Genomic DNA, 18,054 nt, shown 5'->3' with positions numbered 1-18,054 from the left:
AGGCTATTAGGGTTTGTAGGAACTATCCCTTTTTCCTTTTTGTATCTCCTTCTTCTTTCATCTTTCATTTTGTAAGCTTGTGCTTTCCATGACAATGGAAAGCTAAACTCATTTTGTTGGGATAGATGTAACTACTAAACTATCTTGTATTCCACAAATGCTTTGAATATATATATATATATATATATATATATATATATATATATATATATATATATATATATCCCTCTTCCATTAAATGCTAGTATTCTTGTTTCTTTGCTTAATGCTTCCTTGGTTTAATAACCCATAACTTGATACAAGGTTCATTAGGTATTGGAAAATATCTTTTGAAACCTAGAAATGAAACAAGATACATAATGGAGCTTGTGTCTAGGAATGGAGCTTGACCCATTGATTGTCTTAAACCCTAGTTCATATAGTGGATTTGTTTAGTAAGGGTTCAAGGGATTGACTCTTAATAAGGAAACTTAGGCTTATTCTACTAAGGGATTAGGGTTTGAGTACGTGTAGGTTGACATTAATATATTAATGGAGAGGGTGTGATTTCTTTTATATGCATGAGAGTGAGGTCGGTGAAATATAACCCCAACAATACCATTCCATATCATTTCTCATCTTTTCCACTGTCTAAGCGTTTTAAACGCCAAATTTCACCTCTTACTTGTTCATGCACAACTTTACTTTCTTGCACCAAAACTCAAATTATGGATTCATTATTTAGTTTAAATTAGTTATTAATTACGTGATTAGTTAGTATTACACGTGTCTCTTGGGAAACAATATCCCGATCTTACCGGTTACTACTTGCACGACTTGGTACACTTGTCAAAGTCTTAACATAATTCATAACATTTAGTCTCTGCTTCAAACAATTTGATCAGTATCTCAATTCACATGAATAATCAAAGATCAAAACATGTTTCAAACGATCAAAGCGCATTATAAATGTTGTAGCATTAAAGGTCACTTGACACTTTGGTCATCTAATGACTTCACCTGCCTTAGGTCGTCTAACCATTTGGATTGTCTAATACCTTAGTCATCTGATGACTTAAGATACCTTAGGTCATTTAACCCTTGGTCGTTTAATGCCTTAGTCGTCTAACACTGACTTAGGTTATCTAAAGACTTTGGTCATATAATGCTTTAAACCTGATGGTTACTATTGTTAGACTCGTCGAACACTGTGAGTTGTTTAATCCTTAAACTCGTCTAGTGTTAAGACTTAGCCATTACATTAATCAAATTTCTTGCTTTCATCGACACATTCAATGTATGAATATTAATCATTTAAGTACATGCAAGAACCAATACACATAATATATTTTGATCATCGAACCACATTGATCAATTCCTTAATCTTATTATCTTAGTTAGACGTTTTCTTTGGTGTTTTGATGAGTTTTAGTTTGTTTTAATGTATTTATGTTAAGGAGAAGTCTGGCTCCCATGATTTTGATTTATTTTTGAAAACAACAAAGTATGAAATATGATCGTACTTCGTTTATAAGACGTAAGTACTTTTAAAAGCAACAAATAATGAAAGATACAATACAATCTTATGTTTATGTATCAACATTTACATGGTTAGGCGATATCCACATAGTCTTAAGCTAACATTTTATTTCATGAATACTTATATGTTTCTTTTATTTTGTAGGGAATATGCGTTTCTTATGTATGACCAAGAATATCTACTTTAAAGCTTTTATCACATCAATAATCTATTGGAACTCACATTAAAACTATTTTGCTTTATTAACTCGATCAGGCTTGCTTTGTTAACTCTAGAATGAACTTTATGAATCTATGCTTTACTTAATTTAAAGTAAAGTCTCTATGATCAAGACTTGATAAGTCTAACCAATTGTTCATTTGTTGCTAGAATAACAGAAGTGCATTTAATGCATGTATGTAGTGCATTTAATGCATCTTCAATGCCAAAGCTATTTTGACACAAGAAAGTCATTCAAGTGATTCTATAGTTGATTCTACGACCAAAAAATAATTTACAATGACCATTTTCTTCCAAGCCTATACAAAGTCATCTTTAAAAAAAAAAGAGTTTGAATAGTAAACGTGTTGAATGTTGCCAAAACATTTATAGGTGTAAATAGTTTTGTAAAGAGCATTGTTTGTGTTCATTTAACAAACTAATAAAACTTGTTTAACCCTTTAAATGTCAAAAAAAGACAAACTTTCTTTAATGAGGGAAACTTGTGGTTTATTGGTCGCATATTTTTTTTTTTGTCTTTAACCATGAGTGACTTATATAAAGAATATTCATGTTAAGCTAGAAATAACCTATTGTTTAAAGAATACTCACGTTAAGTCATAAATGTGTTATTGTTTAAAGAATACTTATGTTATGCCATAGGTGGCTTGTTATTGAAACAATACTCAAGGTTTTTGTCTAGAAGTGACTAAGTGCCAAAGAATACTTAACATGTTAGCCAAGAGTGACTGTTTTGAAATAATACTCCGATGGAGTTAGCCAAGAGTGACTATGATATGAAAGAATATTTATTTGTACTTCACGACAATAATCAACCTAATGGAACTTTTGTAGTTGGTTGAGAACTACACTACAAGAAAAATTGATATTACCGATGGTCAAAATCTATCGGTAATGTTTAAAATTCGTTGGTAATAAAATTTTTAAATTATTGATGGATTTTACTGAAAAATTTTAAGTTATGTAATTATCGGCAAATTTTATCAATGGACGTCGGTACTTAAAATTTGGATTATTGACGAATTTTAACGATGAATTTTTCTGTTGATAACTAAAATATATATTACCGACAAATTTTTTCATCAGTAATTAAAATATTAAAATCCGTCAGTAATTCATATTTACCAACGAAAATATATTTGTCGATAAAATTTTGTCAATAATTTTAAATTTTTTTTTAGTGCTAAACATATTTTTCATTACTAGACGAATTAGTTTAAAAATACTAAGCAATCTTTTACTCCTTAATTTGTTTTTTACATGTTACTTTGTCTATGTTAATCAAAGAAGGAGAGCATCCATCGCTTTTTTCTTTCAAAAATTTATTGATGGACATTTGTCATATAAACCACCATCTGACTACCTAGTATTTGACAATACTTTGCAAAACAAGTTTTTAAAAAGATTTTGAAACACAATTCAATTCCCTTATTGTGTTTCTCCTATATTTCATAGTTTTTTTTTTGTTGAAGTTGATTTTCTTGATGTATAAATGATTTTAGCCGACCAAAATTTAATTTCAATAAACTAAACTTGTAAACTCAACGAGATAAGAACATTTCAACAAATTTAAAACATTTTTAATCAATAAAAAACTACTTAATTTTTATTAAAGAATTCAGATACTCCGAGACAAATTTAAATTAATCATGATCAACTCAAAATCACTTTAAAAAATAAGATTAATCTAACAATACATCCTTTATCAACTTCATATAAATGGAGACATCAAATATTAACGAGTTAAACTTTGTTTGACGATGCAATTTCGACAAATTTATATTTTCTCCTTAGATTTTATGTCTTTTTTTTTTTCCTTTTAAGTCTTGCTTTGTATATGAGGAAGATATCTTGTATGTTCTGATGAATTTGAGTTTGTAGTAATATATTTATTTATTAAAGTTGATTTTCTTGAGACAATTTATAGGACTTTTGAGTATTCTTAACTCATTATCTTCTTTATATCTTTAATTTTCATAATATCTATTTAAAATTTAAAAATATTATTTTTCACACCAAAAAAATAAATTCCAAAAAGTATGAAATCTTAAAATCATAATTACAAAAATAGTTAGAATATATTTTTATCACAATGATATTTTCATAAGACCAAATTTGTACGTAACACAATAATCATTTCAATTTTTTTAAGTTGAAAAATAAACACTCTCATTTTCCATGCAAACAACTCTTGTAGTTAACATATTAATATTCGTTCACAGAAACATAAATTTTTTTATTGATATATCATATATCATATTTTTCAAATTTAGAAGAAATTACAAATCTTAAATATTAAAAAAACTATTTTTTTATTCGGAACTACATAACAACAAATCAATCATGGTTTAAACATCGAGATCTTTCAATTTTTGAATGTTTGAAAATACATTGGTGCGCGTGTCTTCTCCACATAGTTAGTAAGCATGTAAAGCCCAGGACACACGGGAGGGAACGCGCGCTCACTTATCTGCGAATTCAAACTTTATTCTCTCTTTCCCTCTTCGCTATCACACACTCTCACCCCTCAGATCCATCTCCACAAACCCTAAATTTCTCCTTCCGACATTCGGATACTGCAACCTTTGTCTCAGCGTATGAACGAGGATTGCAATTCTGGAACAGCGTCGATGATGTCCTCCCCCACGAATTCCAAGGTCAGTTTTTTTTTTTTTTCTTTCGATTCTTCCTTTCAAATCTAAAATCTTCTCATTGGACCTTTGCGTTTCAGATCGCGGGAGAGAAGCGAGGAAGCACTCACGCCGAACACAACACTCGTAAACGAGTCAAGATAAAAGATCTTGACTCCCTTGTTAACTCAGCGGGTAAATTCGCGTTTCAGCCAAACTACGTCGTTTTAAGCTTTTCAAAGCATGCGTTTTTATCTCCAAAGGATTCAGCTTTTCATCCAAATATCGGATTTAATTATTGTTTTTTTCAGTAAAATTCAACCCACATACTTATATTCTAGTCTGAATTTTAATTTGGGATTTCAATTAATATTGTTCAGAAACTAGTAGCGGTTATTCGGAGTTTAAAACCATCAAGGAAAACAATGTGCAATGGTCGTTGGGTGCCTCGGAGTCTTCTCAACAAGGGAATATAGGAAGGAACGCGTGTCCGGAAGTGGTGAATTTTGCGGCTAGTCCTTTGGATCTTAACGCTGAAGCATGCAAGAGCGGGGGCAATGTTGAGAATTTTTCCGAAGAATCTTTGACTGAGAAGCAAGGAAAAGGACATGATAATTTAGTAGTTTCAAGGGGAATTAATGTGGATCTGAATGCAGAAGATGTTTCAAGCTCAGTGAATTTGGAACCTGCAAGTTCCTCTAGAGGGCGCAATCCTCTTAAGATGAAGGATGTATCAGAGAGTGGAAGCTGTGTGGGACCTTTGGAGGAGAAAGATCCAATGACGAAATGGCAGCAAATGAAGGAGTATGGATTTTGGTCACCCTCTCACGCAGGTATTCCAAAGCCGAAACAACGTGGGAGGAAAAGTAAGAGTGAAATTCTCAAGAAAAAGATGGAACTTGCAAAGAGGGAACAGGTTAACCGGTTTACCAAGATTGCTGCTCCAAGTGGACTGCTGAATGAGTTGAACCCTGGAATTATAAATCATGTGAGGAATAGAAAACAAGTGCTTTCAATTATTGAGAATCTTGTAAGGTCTGAAAAACATGAAAGCACAAGCATGCCGAGCAAGCAAGCAGCACATCGAATACATGGAAGTTTAGACGTTAGTAAGAGGGATCAAGACAATGTGGCAGATGAGGAAGGGGTCCTACATAGCTCTTCAGGGCACAAACAAGCAAGAAAGTTTCCTGTGACAGCGAATGATTCTTCTTCCCTGATTTTGGAGGGTAAAGTTCGTGATCATGACGCTAGCACAGTAGAGAAAGGGAGTCTTAAAAGTTGTATGACACAGTCAACAAATGTTATGGAGGATAATGTTTTGGCACTGAAATTGTCATCTGAAACTAGGGCATCGACGAGTTCTACCAATTTGTCAAACGACGAATCTTCTAATGTCACAACAGTTTCATCTCTTTCTCTAAAAGGCTTGTAACTGTTTCCCTCATGCTTGTGCATTATTATGCTCAGTTTAGTTTTTCGTCTCCTTTTATGCTTGCCTTTAAAGCACTTCATGTAATGCATAATGATGCAAAGCATCAATTCTCTCATTCTTTTTAGAGTTTAAAAGCTAGCAATGAGCTGATGTGTTCTGAAATTAGTTTTTTACACTACACTTGAGTAGAAAATGGAAAATGTTATACATTTTAAAATAGAAGTTGTTCAGTGATAGATTGGGATACTGAAGAAAGATTCCTCAAAACAAATGGTTCCTTGAGCCTTTGCTGATATGGGTGGTTCTGTGTTTTCCAGCTGCTACTGTTGCTTCTCAATGGTTGGAGCTTCTGCATCAAGATATCAAAGGACGCCTTTCAGGTAAAGCCATATCTATTTCATTTTGCCAGGTTTTGGAGATGAGCTGCTTACATGTTATTTTTTGTACTTTCTTCAGCTTTGCGACGAAGTAGGAGGAGAGTTCGATCTGTTATCACTACTGAGTTACCATTCCTTATATCGAAGGAATTTGCTAATAACCAAGATTGTGATCCTTACATTATGAAAATGTTTGCGGGACTACCCACTAGCCAAATTGCAGATTTGCATGGGGCAAGATGGACTGCTTTGTTTAATCATATGGATGAAGCACTTTCAAAAGAGGAAAAACAACTAGTGAGTGCAAAAAGACATAATATTTTTTTAATCCTTTTATTGTTTACTCTATACTTTTGGGTCAGTAAATTCTATAATATATGAGAAATTATTGGGGAAGGTAAAGGTGTTCATATAAGCAAAGAAAAGTTTTACGGGGGATGGAATAGGTGTGCATACAAGAAACGTAAGGTGGTTGTTGGTTTTTTTCAGTTTATGTTTTTAGCTAGTATGCTTTAAGTAGGATTTGGAAAATGTGTACAGGTTTCAAAAACTAGTTTTTACCCTTGAAATGACTATAAATAGCTTTGTTTTAGGTATTCTCCCCCATTTTTTCTAATGCATTTTTGTTGATTCAGAAATATTACAGAATTTGAAATCCTGCTTCCTTGACTATTTCTACAAAATATTACCATTGTTTTGATCTCTGTTCCTTCACACTTTACAAGTACAAGACTTATTTTTCTCGTCTTAATGATGGCTGCAACTTTGAGTTGGATTGGAATTTATTTTTTTACCTTTCATGGGTTTGTTTCTGTTGATCATTTTGCTAATTTTGGCTGCAACAACAAACAAATACTTACAGTGTGAATCTGGCTAAACATTCAGAGGGTTATTTAGTTGCTAGATTTTGGCATCATTCCTGCAAAGGGTGAGGAACAAGATGAAAATCTGGCTTTGGAGTTTCCCTGCAGATAATTAATTAGGCATATGCTATGCATTGACTCGCATATTTGCTTATTTTTATTTATTAGGGAGTGGGGGGTGTAAGTATTTAATTTTTTTTTAGCTCTTAGAATCAGAATTAGGACTGCCCCATTTGATTATCTCTTTTCAGTTTAGTGCCTTCGACCTTTGATAATGTGTTTTCTAAATTTCTGACTGTATCTCTAATTATATTTATGTCAAGTAAGAGAAGCAAATCCTTATTAATTTCTCTTTCTTATTTTAGGCTGCTAATGGAAATCAATTTATGTTTAATCATATATAGTTTTTCTTTCTTAATTGTTTTATTATTTTAGTTTTCACTTCTACTTTCATATTTTGAGATATATTTTCTATTTCTATAATCAGTCATTCATTTCATAGTAATGGTCTTGACTTTAAATATTGAACTTATGAAATGCTATTTTGTGTTAAGGTTTTTGGGTAATTTTTAAGCTACATTTTTTTATTTTTCTTATAAATTTAAAAAAGTGAAATTCCTGGGATGAATTTCTCAATCTTAAGTTTTTAATGTATATATATATATATATATATATATATATATATATATATATTATGAATTAATATATACTAGTTTACCGGGTGACTAAATGGTTTAACCTTTTATTTTATTTTCAATATTATCTAATACAAACAACTTATGACATGGTGAATGAATGATAGTATGTAGGCTTGAATCTAGTAACGGTGTCATGGAAGAGTCTTATATGACCTGTACTATATACTCATGAATTGTGGTGAGGACTTTGCAATAATTTTAGTAACGATGTTGATATGTGAGAAGAGGTTTTACTATTTGAGAAACATCATGGTGTGCCATAGGGTTACCCATAGAAATAGATAGAAGTGGAACAAGAGTTGGGAGACTAGGTGTGAAGGAAGACCACATTTCATGAGAAGAGTGAGTAGTCTTAAGATGAGACTCTAGTGGAAATGAATTATGGGATGAAGGGCAGGTGAGTAGTGATAATAACCTTCTTGGGAGCAATGATAACCTATGAAGACAAATTTCATGAACTGTGTTGAGAGTTTTCAGGCACAAAGTTAGATTCTAACACAAAATGTGGAGCTGAAGAAATGAGGACAAAGAGTATGAAGTGGTGAATGAGGAATTTAGTCATTTCGGACAAAGAATGATATGTGATTAATGTGGTCATTGGCCATGCATACATTACCTTAGAATCGTGAGGGAATGTTGTTGTGGAAGAAAAGAGTCCTCATAATGAGATGCATGCTCTTGTGCATATACATTGTGTTCTGTTGAGGGTTGTGGAGAGAATGCTAATAAAGAATGTAGTTGGATGCCGTAAATTGTTGCATTGATGAGGTAAGTATTTTTGTGCTTTATTATTGTGAAGAAATCATATTGGTAGAGTTTTTATTTCATGATAAAACTTCATAAAGAGAAAACAATTCGTACATATATTCCATCAAACATAATCAAGTACAACAAGAAAAATCATCAATAAACATGGAAAAATGTTTAAAACTAGATACCACATGGTGATATCATCAATGGTGTTGTGTAGAATTGTGAGTGGTGAACTGAGTTGTGGTAGTAAGAGAAACTTGCTGGTAGCGTATTGTAAATATTAGATATTGTTTAACAATGGTAGGCTAGTAGTATAAGAGATCTTTACTTGAAAAATATGTTGATCAAGCACAGGGCGAAATGGATATACAATGATTTGCTAAAAATAATGTATTTGAGGATAGTCGGTCCACTTGGCAATCATGGTCACAAGATATCAATGTAGAGAAGTCACTAGGGCAACCTTGATGGCTGCAATTTTGGGAGCGTACCGATTGTTTGGATAGGGCAACTCTAATAGTGGAGTTGTTGACTAGAAAGTTCACGGTGATGTCGAAAATAAAAGGAACACAATTTTTGGAAAGATTTTAGAACCAATGGATGGTGGGTTCACAGGGAATGCAAGATTTTGACTAGGCTTTCGGTACTATGTAGAGATAAAAGATAGAATAATAAATCAAGCACAACAACGAAACATATTATATATGTCATGTACATTGGATTATATAGAGATAGGCCTAGTTCCATATAGTAAAATACAATTAAGATAAATGAAAGAGACTATATTTAGGAGTAATGGAGAGAGCTTAAAAACTCTCCCATATGCTCTCATTTATATTGGTAGGACCCTGATACAATGTGTATAGGGAAGGTTAAAGATCAATCACAGATACACAGATACAAAGATAAGATAGGTATGGCTAATAAGTATATAGCATTTTCCCAATACAACTACTTCCTAACTATATTTAGTGCCTATTTTAACACTCCCGCAAGTTGGAACGTACAAATTGTATGTACCGAGCTTGAAACAGATAAAATCAATTTGAGATCTCTTTAATGATTTTGTTAACACCATCTGCAAGTTAATCATTGGATCTAAAAATTCAATACCAATTTCCTTGCACAACAAATTTTCCTGGACAAGTGATAATGAATCTCAGTGTGTTTAGTTTTCTTATGGAACCCTGGATTGGAAGCAATGTTGAGGGCAACCTAGTTATCACAGCACATCTTCATTTGTTGAATCTCACAAAAGTTAAGTTCTTGAAGGAATTATTTCACCCATACAAGTTCACAAGTAAGAGACACCATTACTGTATATTCAACTTCAGTTATTGATTGAGCAACTACATTTTGTTTCTTACTTTTCCAAGAAATAATATTTCATCTAAGAAAAACAAAATATCCTGTAGAATATTTGTCCGTAGGAGATCCTGCCTAATCAACATCACAATACCTAGAGATTTGGGTATTTTTTTATCTTTATGTAACAAACCTTGTGATGAAGCCTTTATGAGATATCTAAGGATATGCATGATAACATTCCAATGACCAATACAAGGAGCTTGCATAAACTAACTAACCACACCAACTATGAAAGACAGATAAGGTCTAGTGATATTAAGATAAATAAGTTTTTCAACCAATCTTCTATATCTTTCTAGATTAGGGAAGGATTCACCTTGTTCGGGCATTAATTTTTGATTTAGGTCCATAGAACTATCCACTGACGTACAGTCAAACATACCTGTCTCTTTTAGGATGTCTAGAGCATACTTTTAAGAGATTGCTACACCTTTTGACCGAGCTATTTCAAAACTCTAGATTCATATCTTTCTCCAATCAGCACATTCATGTATAACAAAGGAATTGGCATAAAGGTTATTGAACAAGTGAAAGCCATTGTTAGGAAGGATGCTCCTAATTCAGAGGTTTTCGACAAGAGTAGAGGCAGAGGATTGTGGTTGACAATGACAAAAGATGGAAAATTTTCCGAATACAAGACTAGCAGAGCGGGATCAACCCGCACTAATACCAAGTTAAGATAATTAAAAGAGTAATTGAGAGAGCTTGAAAACTCTCCGTATATGTTCTCATATTTATATTCATAGGATCCTGATACAATGTGTATAAGGAAGATCAAAGATCAATCATGGATTTATATACAAAGATAGGGACTGTACCACTAATAAGTATGTAGCTTTTTTCCAACACAACTACTTAACTATATAATTATATATGTTCTGAATGTATTGTGTGTCTAATGCAGGATACAAAGTATGTATTTATACTATTTTACAAAATCAATTATAATAGAAATACCTAATAATTAGGAATCAATCATCCTAACTTTTGAAATTACGTAGTGGTTAATTTCCTAGAAGTTTGTAACAAATTATCACATTCTAACATTCCACCTCAAGCTGGAACATATATGTCATATGCACTAAGCTTGTTACAAATGTACTCAATTTAAGGGCCTTTAAGGGACTTGGTGAGTATGTGCCTTTAAGGGACTTGGTGAGTATGTCAGCCAGCTGAAGTGTGGTGAGCCTATAGCCCATAGGTGCTTGGATCGAACCAAGCTTTGATAATATAGAATTGTATATGTTCTAAATGTATTGTGTGTATAATGCAGACCACACAATATGTATTTATACTGTTGAATAGTATCAATTACAGTAAAAATACCTAATAATTAGGAATTAATCACCCTAATTTACGAGATTATGTAACAATTGATTTCCTAGAAATCTATAACCACTGATTATATTCTAACAGATACCATATAGAATTGTATATGTTCTAAATATATTGTGTTTTTAATGCAAACCACACAATATGTATTTATACTATTTAATAGAATCACTTATAATAAATACACCTAATAATTAGGAATCAATTATTCTAATTTCCGAGATTATGTAACAGTTAACTTCCTAGAAGTCTATAATCGCTGATTACATTTTAACACTAACTATATTTAATGCCTATTCTAACAAATACATTGAACAATAACTTTGATTTTTGTTCTCGACAATTTTGGAATTTAAAATATTCGTCATCAACAAATAAGCAAAACAAAGTAAGATTATCTAAATTTTGTGTTACCTCATAAAATTCTTATAAGCTCTTGAAGGGACTCTTTCACTAGAGCTTTCATCTTCTTAAATGTTTGTAGTTGATGTAGCTGGTGGGCTAGTAGGTTCCTATGTTGCTTGGTTTATCCTTAAATGCTCTTAGTCATCTTCTTCTAAACATGGAAAGAAGTTGTAGTTTCCATCATGTGGTCCCCAATCCCATTCTCCTTTGAAATCATGTTGAATTATGATTGTCTTCCTTGTGTTATGATTGTAGAGCTTGTAGCCTTTGGAATTTGCGTCGTAATCGATGAAATTGTTATTGATTTTATCATCAAACTTGCTTCTTTTCTCATGGTATGTGCACATGAGCAGTGCTTCTAACAACTCTTAGATGGGAAATGTTTGACTTCCTTTCCATTCTTCTTGTGGTTTTTTTCCTTATACACTTCTTGTTGGAGACCAATCTGAAAGGTAAATTGCATAATCCATTGCTTTTGTCCAAAACTTCTTTGGTATTTTTTCATTCATCTTTTTGTCACTCCATTTTTGTTGAGGGGATCTAGATATTGTTAAGAGTCATTGGATTTGTTGATCTTAACCATACATTTGAAATTCTTTTGATGTGAATATCTCATGCCTTTGATATCAAGGCAACTTTACTTCTCAATAGGGGCATTGAACTTCTTGAAATTCTCAAACACCTTTGATTTATACTTTAAAAAATACATCCATGTTTTGTTGAAAAATCATTGAGGAATAGAAGGACCTCTTTGTCCTCAATCTCCTAGCAACCTTGTCCGTCCTTGTTGGCTTTGATTATTGTGACCATTGTCTTTGTGGGTTGAATCAACTTGCATCTTAAGTAGTTGCTCCATGGTAGTAAGTATCGTATGATTCACTATACGAATCGTACGATATGATACAACTGCCCAGTGATATGAATCGTATGGTGTATCGTTTATGTTTTTGAATCGTGCTTGAATCGCACGATACAAGTGTGAATAGCGATTTGATTTGCAATTCGTTTTAGCTCTTCTCTTGTTCGTGCATGCCTCTGTTCACTTGTTATATGCCTTCGCGACTTGAGCTCGCGGTGGTGGTTGCGTGGTGGTGCATGTCTTTTGGTCTGTATAGGATGGTGTGTGCTTCTGATTTTAGGGTTGATTTATTGCAGCTGACAATGGCACAACCTGGACTCCTTAACTTTCATGAGTAAAGACAGAAAATTCTAGGGTTTTTCTTGTGGGTTAGAAGTGGATCTGTTCTAAACCTAAAATTTAAGCCCATTTAGTAAATGGTCACTCCCTCTAAAGTTACTACTAGAACCAAAAGAAAAATATGACTATGAAAACACTGAGTGCACCCAAAAACTTATTTTATTTTGATCAAATATTTATGAACCCATATATTTCTTTTTCATTTAACAAAGAAATTGGGTCATATAAAATCCAATCATTATAATATTAACTTAGTTTATTACTATATAAACTCTTTTTTTTTTTAATGTGATCGTTACTATTAATTACATCTTTACATGTTTATATGTTTTGTATATTACTTTTTTAATTGTTCATGAATCGTACGATTCATGATACAAAACGATTCATGATATGAAACATAGACTCTCTGATACACGATACGATTCACGATTCAACTACCATGAGTTGCTCCATGATTCCTCCTTATTTTCTTCGTAAGTTTGTAATGAGCCCAAGAGTTGCTCAATAGTCATAGCTCCAAGACTTTTGTTTCTATGATGACACAATAACTTCAAACTTTGTATCTAATAATCTAGAATTTTTTTTTCCCATAAGGTTTACATCATCAAACTTCTCACCATTTTTCTTATGTTGATTAGTGACCATTAAGACTGAGAAATAGTTGGATATGGCTTCATATTCTTTGTATGAAGTTTGAAGCTTCTCTCATGTTTCTTTTGTCAACTTTAGTTCCTAAATCTTCACAAATTCATTTTACGCTAATCCTTGATATATTAGATAAAGATTCTTTTTGTCTAGAAGTTATCCCCATTCTCTGACTCGATATGACCCCTCAACTAACTCCCAAGCATCTAGCGCACCACGGAGAACATTCATCTTGATGCTCCATTTGTCATATTTGATCTCATTGAGAATTAGGACTTATAATGAAACCATGTAGCTACCTGCCACCATTTGTTGCTAGTTCCTCAACATGTCATCTTCACACCTGCACCAAATTGATGCAGCTTCGTCATTATTAACAATGTCAGCTTTAGTGACCAATCGATTGATTTGTTCAGTAAGTCTCTCAGAGGTTGTGTTGATAACATTTGTAACAAATCTGACTTAGATACATATGTTCTAACTTGAGAGGGAGTGTTAAATATGTGATTACATTAAATAGGGAAATATGATATTTGATTACATCAAATAGGGAAGTATCTTAGCAAATATTTCTCATTTATTGATTTTGTTACTTGTTAGTGTATCTCTTCATTATATATAAGGATTACATGTGTGTACAAAACATACAATTACAAGTAATTCTTTCAATAAGGTTTTAGCAGTGAAGAGAATATTTTGGAACGGGAGAAATTTGAATTTTGGAGGAAGAGGGTACTTGTACAATTGATCACGTATAGTTTATTTGACTTAATACAGAGTCTAGGACGACTACCCATTAATACTAGTGGTTTTTTTTTTTCATCCAAATCTGAACTTTTCCTTGTTGGTAATTTCAGGAGTGTTGGTTGAATCAAGTGAAAGAAAAGCAATTGCTGTGTGACCAGGGCATTCAACATGTAAACTGGAGTGTGGCTTTTGGTTTACAACAGCTGGGAAATTCTGAAAACAACTCCAGGTAAATGTGTTAATCACCTATCATAAAATTATGTTTTATCGATGTTGTGGACTTGTACTTTTGGTTAGGTTTGTCCCTTTAAACTAGAAAAACACGAAGATAACCTACCACCAATATGGTTTTTATCAGTATTTGGAATTTAGGATAGAACTAGACTTCTGAAAAAATAAAGCAAATTTAATTTGTTGTTAGCCATCTGTTCATTATAAATTAGTGAAATAAAATTGATATAATATTTTAATGGAATAAGAATAAGATTGAAGTCCATAGCATTCTGTTGAAATTTATTTCAAGTTTGTAACTAATCCAACATAAACACTTTGTAAGGAAGGTAATTTTATTTTTAATTCATATAGCTTGTGATGCTGTAATTAATCATTGTGCTTATGTAGTGAATCGCTGCATTAACATAATGGAAAAAAATCTTAAACTATTCGTTGCTTTCCTTCCTTTAGTGTCATGAATTGTACTGTGACGAAGAATTCTTTAAGCAACCTGATAAATGTTTGCATATAATGGCTTTTTGATCTCCATTGAGTTACTTTTAGAAGAGATTGTGCATTGAACTGAAACAGCTTTATGAATTTTCAAGAAAGACTACTGGATCTTTTGTTCTTGTGAAAATTATCACTTTCTACATAGGGTTAGCAATTACGTATCTCAAGTTTGTTACTCTATTATGCGTTAAATTTTCCGTTTAGATAGTGAAATGACTGGATTTCCCTTGTCTTTTATCACGAACGTTTGGTTCAGTTTATATTGTGTTCAATATGCATTTTACCCATGTTTAATTTCCCTGGCCCTGAATTTGATGGTAATCGTATATTTGATTTGGAAAAGTTAATCTGTGTATCTTTGAAAATGAGTGTTCGAAACACATTTTTGAGTGCTTTTGTGAATACTATCTGTGAGTCTGTGAAGTTTAGAAGCATTAAGCCATTTACAGATTGTATTTTTGTTCCTATTTTCCCCGTAATCATGCATTATATATTTTCCAGAATTTTATACCAATGTAGAAAATCTTATTTCTACAATAACGGTCAGAAATTTGACAATTTTGATATTCTACAATGTGTAGAGCATCGACATTTAATAGCTCCGAGAAAGAGTTAGCGGTGAATGCGGCTGCAGCTTCCATATATTCAACATGTAATTTTCTACTGTCCGAGAGCTAACCTGTATCTGACTTAGAGTTCATGCATCTTCTAATTATTTCATATCTTTCAATTTTTCGTAATTTATGAATTACTATCAATTGCTAGAAAATGTCATGGACACGTAGAAAAACTAAAATATAGGCCCCAGTGTATGAAAGAATCTTGATAATTATGATTGTAATTTAAGTTGTGGAATATAATTTATTTTGCTTGTCAGTAAATTTGAATTTTTATATCTCATTACTGACAGCCATTTTCGTTAATGATAAGAATGTCCCTCATTTAATACAAATCGTTTAGGTTCTATTTATTTACTGAAAATTAAAAAGTGATTCTATAAATTGAAGTGAACTCAAGGGTATTTTATATAACATCAATTTTTTTTTAAAATTTTTTATAGGTTTAATTATTCGGATGGTACTAACTTTAGTATAAGTGTCAATTTGGTATCCGTTTTTAAGAAAGTATCAATTGTATTCCAATTTTTGAAAAAGTACTTCAATTAGGTCTTTTTCAGACGAAGTTGACTAAGGTTGTTAGTTAACATGTTACGTGTCAGTCTGTGGTTTTTTTTATTTCTTTTTTGTTTTAATTTTTAAATTTTTTTAAATTTTTTTGAAAAAAAAATAATGTCATGTGTCAGGTCTCTGTGTGTTACATGTGGCATTGTCAGTGTCATATGGCATTGTCAGTGCCATGTGGCATTGTAATGACATGTGTTAGTGTCATTATTAAATGTCATTGTGTTGATTTTGATTTAGTTCTCGTATGTCTTTTGGATTCAATTTAGTACTTATGTATATATGATTCAATCTTGACCTAATTTTTTTCTAATAATTAAAATTCATTTTTTATAAAATTAAAAGTAATTAAGTATAAAACTTTTACAAAAATTAAGTATTTGATATTTATATTAAAATTTAGTGATAAAAGTCATTTTATTAAGTCATTTTAATAAAAAAAATTAGTATAATATTCAAACAAATAGAAATTTTGGTTCAAAATTAATAAGAGACAATATTATTCTATTTTGGAAAAAAAATAATTAACAAAATATGAGTACTTAATGAAAAATTAATTAATAAAGTAATATATTAAAAAGTCATTTTTAATAAAAAATATTAGTAAAACATTTATACAAATAACAAAATTTGGTCTGAAATTAAGAGAAAAAAATATAAATTTTAGTACTTAATTTTGTAAAAATATTTATACTTAATTAGTTTTAATCTTATAAAAAATGGATTAGAAAAATATTTTATTTATTAAAAAAATTGGGACAAAATTGAATCAGATACACATAAGTAGGTATTAAATTGAAACAAATAGACAATATATAAGGATTAAATCGAAATCAACACAATGACGTCTGATAGTGAAACTGACACGTGGCATTGCAATACCACATGACACTGACAATGCCATGTGTCACACATAGGGACATGACACGTATTATTTTTATTTTTTTTTTCAAAAAATTTAAAAATTAAAAAAAATCAAAAAAAAAATAAAAAAAACTATATGGTACTAGATTGACACTTTAATTAAACCTTTTTTATAATGTTTAAAACTTAAACCAAACCCCTCAAGACCCAAGTGCATCTTTGAATATTACAGATTTTGGATAGTTTCGTAAAATCGGTGAAAGGAAAACGGAAGGTTTTGTATCCCAAATTGAAATTTTGCCATAATTAGGTTTCTTTATCAACTAAATATTTCTTTAAGCCAAATAAATTATTATTTGTATCTCGGTTTTTTATTTTTTATTCTGAATTAAATCTTGAATTACCGAGTTTGTGATGTTTCTCTTTTGAAAGGCTTTTGATGGGCTACTACTTTCTGCACTTCCCCTTTTCTCTTCCTGCACCTCCTCTTCTTCTTCCTGCACCCTATAAATTATAAAATCCTCATTTTATCTATTAAAAAAATATTAAAAGCCCTAAAATTCTAATTTCACATTCCCTTTCCGTTTCATTTTCTCCCTCCGTTTCATTTTCTCCTTTTACACAAAGCTGTGGAGGATTGAAGGCCAAATTAGCACTTAATGTGTGATAGGAGGTGAAAGATCGAAGGAGAAAGGAAAGTCGGAGAAAAATAAGCATAGGGAAGTTGTTTGGGTTATTTAAAAAAATAATAATTCTGAAATGGGCGTTCTAGAAGTTATCTTGAGGTTCAAAAACGGGCGCCTTCTCCCTGCACCTCCAAGAAATCTCCTGTACCCCCAAAATTTACGTTTCTGTCCTTATTTAATATCCTGTGAGAATGGGTGAAAGTTGGTACGGACGCAGTAAATTTCATTTACTGCGTCAACGTCCCTGCACCCCCCAAAACGTTACTTACGTTCCTTGTACTCCGTCTGTTCTCCATCATCCATTCATTCGTGCTTCTTCAGTCCTTCTCTGCAGTGGTCCCTCTCATTCGTGCTTCTTCAGTCCTTCATTCTCTGCAGTGGTCCCTCTGTCTTCCTTCGTTCATT

At 31.9% G+C, this 18,054-nt stretch overlaps 1 protein-coding gene across 1 annotated transcript; it reads left to right on the top strand.

Annotated features, from left to right (window-relative positions):
• The first annotated feature begins 4,132 nt into the window (after positions 1-4,132).
• Positions 4,133-15,813, top strand: LOC114192990 (uncharacterized). The gene is made up of 7 exons (XM_028082675.2): positions 4,133-4,395; positions 4,470-4,563; positions 4,749-5,795; positions 6,121-6,183; positions 6,260-6,477; positions 14,303-14,421; positions 15,500-15,813. Exons 1-7 carry the CDS (start codon positions 4,336-4,338, stop codon positions 15,594-15,596), a joined length of 1,698 nt encoding a protein of 565 aa, XP_027938476.1. The 5' UTR covers positions 4,133-4,335; the 3' UTR covers positions 15,597-15,813.
• The last annotated feature ends 2,241 nt before the right edge of the window (positions 15,814-18,054 follow it).

Source organism: Vigna unguiculata, chromosome 8 (genome assembly GCF_037176805.1).
Source record: "Vigna unguiculata cultivar grain cowpea cultivar isolate G323 ecotype 2 chromosome 8, ASM3717680v1, whole genome shotgun sequence".
Taxonomy (NCBI): Eukaryota; Viridiplantae; Streptophyta; class Magnoliopsida; order Fabales; family Fabaceae; genus Vigna; species Vigna unguiculata.
The sequence above is the reverse complement of the archived record's forward strand: the minus strand, read 5'-3'. Positions and strand labels throughout refer to the sequence as shown.